The sequence below is a fragment of the Otolemur garnettii genome, unplaced genomic scaffold (genome assembly GCF_000181295.1).
Source record: "Otolemur garnettii isolate 467f Iridium unplaced genomic scaffold, OtoGar3 scaffold00013, whole genome shotgun sequence".
Classification (NCBI taxonomy): Eukaryota; Metazoa; Chordata; class Mammalia; order Primates; family Galagidae; genus Otolemur; species Otolemur garnettii.
This window is the reverse complement of record NW_003852408.1, coordinates 29,477,340-29,486,770: the sequence shown is the minus strand read 5'-3', so window position 1 is coordinate 29,486,770 and position 9,431 is coordinate 29,477,340. Positions and strand designations below refer to the sequence as shown.

Genomic DNA, 9,431 nt, shown 5'->3' with positions numbered 1-9,431 from the left:
TATAGGCGCCGAGCCAATAATCTATTTTTCTATAGTATTCTATATAGTATCTATTTTTCTAATAGTATTTTCTAGCAATATTTTCTAAAATTTTCTAAAATTTTATAATAAATATTTTTCTACATAAAGGTACATTTAGCTACAGTATTCTATTTTCTCTATATACGGCAACCTTATGGGCAACTTTTTTCCTGTAGATCATGAGGAGTAATATTGAGTGGTGCAACTCTCATTTCCACCTCTTGATTTATGGACTCCTGGTTATAAGGGAAAAGCATAATATATTCATCACTAATTCAGAGGATATACAGCCTTGCCCCAAGTGCCACCTAGCTGGAACTATAACTGAGTCTTCAAAAGGCCATTCCACGCTTCTACCCAGTTGCTTCAGAATGGTGGAAAAGATGGTAAGACCAATGAATTCCATGATCATGGGCCCACTGCTTCACTTGATTATGAAGTGAGTTCCTTAGTCAGAAGAAATGCTGTGTGAAATACTATGATAATGATTAGATATTCTTTAAGTCCATGGATGGTAGTTTTAGCAGAAGCATTATGTGCAGGAAAGGCAAATTTGTATCCAAAGTAAGATCAGGCTTGATAACATAATACGATTTCCATTTGATGATGGAATATTGCTGTATGTGCCCAGTTTTATGGCTTGGTAGGTCAGGTAACACCCAGTTCATGATGGACAACTCAGGTTGCATGGTAACTTGGTGGCCCATCATTAAGCATTCAGTCTCCACTAAGTAGGAAGCCCAAACTGTTTCTCAAAAGCAGAGTAATTATCTATGGGGGATAGCAAGGTTTTGTTCCAAAATCCTAATGGCCAGTGTTGCAATTCACCTCCAAAGGCTCCAAACAATATTTCTCCTGCCACTGATATACTTCAGGCAGATTAGAGCTGTTGAATCATAGAGCCTAAGTGGCACTCTGGATCTGTTGTAGAGCCTTCTCTTATTCTTGGCCCACTCAAAACTAGCAAATTTTGAGTCATTCAGTAAATGAATGGCCCAGACTAACACACCCAAATGAGGAATAGGTTACATCTAATATCCAAAGTGGTCCTCTAAGTTATAAATGAGTTATATCTCATTTGTTGTAGGAAAAGCCAAATCCAATAAGCCATTCTTACCATAAAAGGTACATCTCACACCATCCACATCAGTGCACTCCTAGAAACTTCACTGAGGTAGAATGCCATGGTGTCATAGCTCACAGCAACCTTGGGCTTAAGTGATTCTTTTGCCTCGGCCTTCTGAGTAGCTAGTACTACAGGCATCCACCACAACACCTGGCTAGTTTTTGTTTGTTTGTTTTTCATTGTAGTAGAGACAGGGCCTTGCTCTTGCTCAGGCTAGTCTCGAATTCTTCAACTGGGGTGATCCACTTGCCTCAGCCTGCCAGTGTGCTAGGATTACATGTGTGGTCACCGGGCCCAGCCCCTTACCACAGACTTTTTACTGATTATTTGGAAGTAACAACTGGAGTGGTGCAGAGGTAGAGATAACATGTCCATACTGTAGAGTAGAAAACTGACAACTATGAGACACTGATCTTGAAAGTCTTTCACCTTTTTTCTCAGAAGGAGTATCTTTCTGGCCAGTGTTCCTCATCAGGTTACCTTTCCCTTCCTTCTTTCAGCCATGAATTTGGTATTCTCTCTCACTTTTTATCTTCAGAACTCCTCACCTCTTTCTGAAGGGCTACATGTAGAAATTCAATATATTTCCAAACTTACAGGGCAAAACAATTTACTGCTCTTTTTGCCTTGGGAGTCTAGCCCAACCTGACCATGTCCTGGGGACTTCTTAAAATAACCAAAATGCTCCATCAAGTGGATTGAGGTTTTTTTTTTGCAGTTTTTGTCTGGGGCTGGATTTGAATCATAGGGCCTAAGTGGCAGTCTGGATCTGTTGTAGAGCCTTGGTTCTACCCAGTTGCTTCAGAATGGTAGAAAAGATGGTAAGACCAATGAATTCCATGATCATGGGCAGCAGTCACGTTGTTGTTGGGCTTTAGTTCCCTGAGTTTTCCAGATGATTTATAGAGTGAGTTTAGCATTTGCATAAGAGGCAGCCTTTGTAGCAACAAAGATACTTTTGACCTACTAGCATGGGGAAAACAGGATCCAGTCACATTTCTCAGGAAGTTGAAATTTTTGGTCCTGGATACTAAATGAAGCTTGAGGAATGAGATCCCCTTTGAAATGGAGAGAGAGAGAGAGTTTGGACTTGGGGATTTAAATGATAGCCTAGACTAGTGCTATCTGATAGAACTTTATATGGGGCTGGTGCCCTACTCCTTTGAGCCACAGGCGCCACCCTGGATTGAGTTTTTAAAATGCCACATGATCTGACCATATTAATGAGACTTAAAATACTTACGCCGTGGGATCTGTTCTTTCTGGAGGTGGTGCTGTACTCATAAACATGGATGGCTCAATAATTTTCTGAAGAGGTTTTAACTAAAAAATATGTAAGTATATCTTAACACTGTTTAGTTACAATATTCACCCTAATACCACTAATACCCCAGGTCTATGGAACAAGCCTCAAGTGACACTTACAAGGAGAAAAGGAATGAAGAGAAGAAAGAAAAACTAACATTTACTGAGTACTAAATATTTGTCAAGCTTTTAAAACTTTAATCTTAATCAATCCTCTCAATAAATCTATGCAGCAGATACTGTGCCTGTCTTACAGATGATATTGAGGATCAGCAATTTGTCCAAGATCCCACAGTAGGTGAGAGAATTTGACACAAAAATCAAGTTTCTAAATCTTCATTACATATACCATTCTTTTCCATACAGTACCTTTGTTTGTTTTTAGTAGATTCTACCTACATAATACAATACTTGCCCAGTTTTATCTGAAAAGGATATGTCTCCTTAAAAATGACTATTGTTACATGTTGTACTTAGGTTTGGACACAAAACCTACTTCTGAAATTGGTGCTCATAAGCCATGACAGTCACAGAAAAGAGTGAATAATTAGGGGTCCCCATAAGCCCTAATTCATAATAAGAAATAAAGAAAATAGAAGAAAAAGAAAAAAATCAAAGCAGAGTTTGGGCAAGGTGTCTCACACCTGTAATCCTAGCACTTTAAGAAGCTAGGGATCACTTGATGTCAATTTAAGACCAACCTAATCAAGAGAGCGACCCCATAGCTACTAAAAATAGAAAAAATTAGCCTGGTGTGGTGGCGTATGCCTGTAGTACTAGCTTCTTGGGAGCCTGAGACAGAAGGATCACTTGAATTCAGAAATTTAAGGTTGCAGTGAGCTCTCATGATGCCAGGGCAACAGAATGAGACCTTGTCTCAAAGAAAGGGAAGGGAAGGGAAGGGGAGGGTAGGGGAGGGAAGGGAAGGGAAAGGAAGGGAAGGGAAGAGAAAATCAAAGCAGAGAAAGAAAAAATTAAAGTGTGTTCCCTGTGGCTTTCATCTATATCTTGTGATTTAAAATGCATGAAAAATCATTTTAATGCTACAGACAAAATTTTAAAACATACTACAGGAATTTCTTAGTTAACATAGCAATTGGCTTACCTATTAAGACTCAGGTCTTCACTATTAATTCCCAATTTAAAAACACCCAAAACTTAAAAAGAAAAAAAAAGTAGCAAAAGCTCAAAATGTAAGTTTACCTGTAAAGTATAAAGGTCATTTCCCTTCTATAATAGGAGCACTAATGGGACTGGATTTTTGATTGCCCTCAAACAGTGATAATACCCAGTGATATCAAGAGTTCTTTCAAACACTTGGTGAGAATGTATATTGGTACAACTTTTCTAAAATAATTCATTGGACCTTTTTAAGAATCTAGCCTAAGGACATAATGAAAGAAAAGAACACAGGTTAATGCACAAAATTGTACATAGGTAACATGGATATATGGTAGTCAATTAAAAGGGTCAAGTCTCTCAATGGCTTACTCTTTTTAAAAATGATTTAAGACCTTTATTAACAACAGGGGCTTGCAGTGTAACTTTTTTGAAAAAATAAAATTGTAAACTTTTATTACAAATTAAAAATGAAGTTCTTAAAAATTTCAACTTGACCAGATATGAAACAATTTAAAACCTTTAAAAGTGTATTGAGAAAAACCAGTCTTTTTTTTCAAGTTTATTACCAAAAAAGATGTCTTTAGGTAAAAATAATATTTAAAAAACCCATGCTGCTTAGATAATGCAGACAGTTCTAGTTATCTGGTCAATGGGCAAAAAGCCAGCACTTGAGGTCTTCAGCTCCAGTCTTCTGTTCATTTCCTCATGCTGGAATTTCATATTCATTTCTTCTTGCTGGACAACTAAACCTAATGATTATAGGGATGGTAAGCTGGCATTTACTCAGCCCCACCCTGTTCAGCCTGCAGAGCCGACCTTTTAATTCCCAGTTGGTGGATCAGCTGCTTTTGTCTCATTGCTATCTTGTGGTTTAGTGTTTTTTGGTGTCTGTAATTGAAGTTGTGATACTGGCAATTGAGGTAGCTACTGGCCTTGGGTTTCCTCACCTTGATTCTGTTTATCTTCTTCCTTGCCATCCTCTCTGGGCTGTCTTTGGTGCAGAATCATGGTCTATAACCCCTGTACATATTCTGTCTTACTGGTTTACCTTGTTCTCTTACACTCTGGTTGTCATTTACCCTTCATCATTTCTCCCTGCACAAAAAGGTTAGAATACTGTGGTTGCCACCCAATAAGATGGGCATCTTCCCCTGTGGGTAAAGCTGGTGTTGGGCTTGGCCTTCAGTAGCATTCTTGGATCCCTCATTCTTTACCATCCCCTTCTCCACAGGTCTTTCCATACCCTACACTCTGAAGGTATTTCCTGGAGTTACTCTTCCTTAGTCTGGTGTACAAAACATCTTCCTTGGTGTCATTCCTGTTGATGAAACCATATCTTTTTCTTGCATTGAACTATTTTACTGTCCCCCAAACCTTGGTTGTCATGACTTTGTCCCTGCTGCAAGCCTCCAGGGCCACTTCTTCCTGTGCTCCCACTAGTGGTGCCAGGGTGGTGCTGGGGCAGCAGGTGGCTCATGGGTCTTGTCTCACCACTCATGATTGCTGTGATAGTGGCTGGGGCCAGCTGGGGCAGGCAGCTCCTTCCAACATGTGATGATAATTACCACTGCGGAGGTGGTGAGGCTGTTCAGGGTTATCTGGGGTCCGCTCTCTACTCCTGCTATATATGGAACTCAGGATTACTCTCTTGAATCAGGGAGAATTCAAATAATACCAGATATTCAAATAAACTTGGAAGAAAGGACCATATGAGGTAGGAATATAAAATATTATTTGAGTAACATCAATTATTCCATTTTTAATAAATATTTTTAGACACAAAAATCCCCTTGAATAATTAAGGTATAAAAGTATTAATAATTTTGTTTTTATTACATTGATGTGTGTATATACATACAAATAAAAGAAAGTTTTATAAGAAGGACATTTTGGAGGCAGAGGCAAGATGGCTGACTAGAAGAACCAGCTTTCCATAGAGGCTCCCATCCAAAAGGAGAGTTAAAGGACAGAAGTTTAGCAAGTAAGCCAATGGTTTGGAGCTGAGCCAAGAGAGAAGGTTGAAGAACACACATCAAACCTGCTGAGGAAAGCTGCAATCCCAAGGATACAAAAAAAAGGTGCAAAATCCATCACCAAGTGGACAGGAGTCCCCTCCCCCATGAGAAGGGCTCGCAGTATACTCCATACAAACAAGTGAGCAGAGTTCAAACCTCCTCCCATTTAATCCCATGGGAGAGACCCGCTAAAAACCGGTCCTCCTTCCCCTACTAGGGTGACATGGCACTCTCCTGCCAAGCATAAAAGTATATAAAACTGTATATATTCTCTACCTGCAATTCTGAACTCCCAGCACTACCCTTCACTCTCACTCTGAGGTCTGGAACCCTGTCCCCCATGGAGTTCAGATTCTGGGGCATTTTCTCAAGAAGTGTGGACAGGGCAAGGGCCGTTGTTGGTCTGTGCTGATTCTGCAGCACGGGAGTAAGGAGAATACAGTCAATTGACAGGGAGCCATACAGGAGTGGCAGTGCCCGAGGCACAGAGGAACACTTCAGTGGTGGTAACAATAGGGCTCACACTCCTGGGGCTATTCTGGACAGACACTCTCTGTCTCTCTGGGCAACCAGAGGAAGCTGGGCATCTTCTCTGATGACAGCCACTGGTGGAACAGATCTGGGATGGAAATGCAGGCCCTGTGAATAAAGGGTATGCCTGAGGTGGTACCAGCCTGGGGGGAGTGCAGGGACTAGAATATATGTGCGCAGAGATGGCAGACTCCCAGGGAGGGGCTGACCCACAGGACAGCTTTACTGAGCCTAAGATGCACCCGGCCCTCAGGGGATCATAGCTGAGACAAAGGCGGTCAGGCAGAGGCTGGAACTGACAGCTGAGTGTGACCTCTAACTGTGCCTGCCCCAACACAAACTGCAGTGGAGATTGGGCAGTAGCACAGACTGGGGCTGAGTCGCAGTTTCTGTGAACTCAAACAGCATCTGATCCACAGAGGAATATAGCCAGGACAGAAACTAATTCTGTGAAGTTGTTCTGTTCTGTCAGCAACACCAATCAGGGGTGGGGCTGGAACTGAGTGAACTGCCCCAGCCTCCATTAAACACCCAAGGTTGTCAGGCCTCACCTCCCCCTGCCGGATAGAGTGGCAGCCTGGCTGAGAAGACATAGATCTCCCTTGATTCAGGCAGGTGCAAACCCCTAGAGCATCTGCTCATTGGAGGGAACTGGGTCTCAGCCCTGTGGGGTTACCAGTGACTGGGTGTGACAGAGGTGCAAGGTAGGGAAGGCGGCATCAACCTTCCCAGACTAATTTATTTACTGGGTAGGTCCTTCTGACCTCATGGAGCACCAGAGTGAATCATACTTGAGCTGCCAGCATACCCCTGCTATCTAGTAGCCAGAGACGTTTTGAACTCTCCTATCTGAGACCGGTGCTTACTGGGACAATTGATTTGGACCTCTTAAACTGGGCCAATCACCTGAAGACTAGCCAAAGTTGTACCCTGGATGTGTGGTTGTGGGAAGGTTTGATTTTCCTTTTCCAATTGTTGCCTGTGGGGGGCAGGGTGACTTAATTGCTAGTATTTCTCCATAGCTGAAACTTCGACACAGAGTAATTGATTCACTAGGGTAGGACAGAGACCAGCTGAAAACAAGACAGAGCCACTTAGCCTCACCACACCAAACAGGCCCCCAGTTTCTCAGGCCATAGCACTATATGGGTCATTGGCAAAGCTCTAGGGGAAAAGGTACAGACACCAGTCCCAGCTTTTGGGCAAAGGGCTGGTTAATCACTACTCCTGGAGCCCTCCACCCAACTTCTCCTTGTCTGCTCATCTAGCCAAAAGGTGTAAAATAATCATGGTACAGAATCAGCGGAAAAACTCTGGTAACATGAATAACCAGAGTAGATCAACCCGCCAAGGAAGGAAACGGCAGATACAACTGAAGATCCCATTCATAAACAGATGGCTGAGATGTCAGAAATCGAATTCAGAATTTAGATTGCAAATAAAATTAATAGAATACAGGCAAAGTTGGAATTAGAAATTCAAGGAGCATTTCAAAAGTTATCTCAAGAATTATCAACGAATTCAAAGACAAAATCACCAAAGATTTTGACACATTGAGACAAGAATTTGCAGCCCTCAAAGATCTGAGAAATACAGTAGAATCCCTCAGTAACAGAATGGGGCAAGCAGAAGAAAGGATTTCTGACATTGAAGACAAAGCTTTTGAACGCTCCCAAACTCTCAAAGAAGAAGAGAAATGGAGAGCAAAAATGGATCATTCTCTCAGAGAGGTCTGGGATAATTCGAAGAAAACGAATATCCACCTAATAGGAATCCCTGAAGGTGACAAAGAGGCTCTTCCTGAGATTATGAAAGAGAACTTTCCATACATGCCAAGAGATTCTGAAATTCAGATAGCAGACAGTTGCAGAACTCAAGCACAGCTAAACCCACAGGCACATCATAACTAACTTCATTAAAGTTAATATGAAGGAGAAAATTCTGAAAGCAGCCAGACATAAGAAAACCATAACCTACTAGGGGAAGAATATTAGAATGACTGCAGATATCTCTGCTGAAAACTTTCAAACTAGAAGAGGTGGTCATCGACTTTTAATCTCCTAAAACAAAATAACTTTCAACCCAGGATCCTATATCCAGCTAAACTGAGTTTCATTTATGATAGAGAAATTAAATATTTTAATGATATTCACATGTTGAAGAAATTTGCCATAATAAACCAGCTCCCCAGGATATTCTCAGACCTATCCTCCATAATGACCAGTGTGATCCTGCACCACAAAAGTAAACTCACTCAGAAATTCTTGATCAAATTCCAACTTCCACAGTGGGGAAAGGATTAAAACTGTTCACTGGAATTTCTAAAAACTCGATACCCACAATTCTACCAGGCTTATGAATATTCTCAATTAATGTGAATGGCTTAAGTTGTCCTCTAAAGAGGCACAGGTTGGCTGACTGGATACAAAAACTCAGGCCAGATATCTGGTACATACAAGAATCTCATCTTACATTAAAAGATAAATACAGACTCTGGATGAAGGATTGGTCATCTATATTCCAGGCAAATGGGAAAGCAGAAAAAAGCAGATGTTGCAATTGTATTCGCAGATACAATAGGCTTTAAACCAACAAAAGTAAGGAAGGATAAGGATGGCCACATCATATTTGTTAAGGGTAATACTCAATATGATGAGATTTCAATTATTAATATTTATGCACCCGACCAGAATGCGCCTCAATTTATAAGAGACACTCTAAAAGGCATGAGCAACTTGATTTCCTCCAGCTCCATAATAGTTGGAAATTTTAACACTCCTTTGGCAGTGTTGGATAGATCCTGCAATAAGAAGCTAAGCAAAGAAATTCTAGATTTAAACTTAACCATTCAACATTTGGATTTAACAGACATCTACAGAACATTTCATCCTAACAAAACTGAATATACATTCTTCTCATCAGCCCATAGAACATACTCCAAAATCGATCACATCTTAGGTCACAAAGCTAACTTCAGCAATGTTAAAAGAATAGAAATTATTCCTTGCGTCTTCTCAGACCATCATATAATAAAAGTTGAACTCAGTAACAATAGGAATCTGCAGATGCATACAAAAACATGGAAGCTAAATAACTTTACGCTGAATGATAGCTGGGTCATAGATGAGATTAAGAAGGAAATTACAAAATTTTTGGAACAAAATGATAATGAAGACACGAATTATCAGAACTTCTGGGATACCACAAAGGCAGTCCTAAGAGGGAAATTTATAGCACTGCAAGCCTTCCTCAAGGGAATGGAAAGAGAGGAAGTTAACAACTTAATGGGCAATCTCAAGCAATTGGAAAAG

General features: G+C 40.8%; 1 protein-coding gene across 1 annotated transcript in view; it reads right to left on the bottom strand.

Moving 5' to 3' along the window:
- C2CD6 (C2 calcium dependent domain containing 6) overlaps positions 1–9,431 on the bottom strand; it is a 222,050-nt gene that overhangs the window by 152,837 nt on the left and 59,782 nt on the right. The window contains 1 exon segment of the mRNA XM_023510397.1: positions 2,391–2,470. Coding sequence (XP_023366165.1) covers positions 2,391–2,470 — 80 coding nt within the window.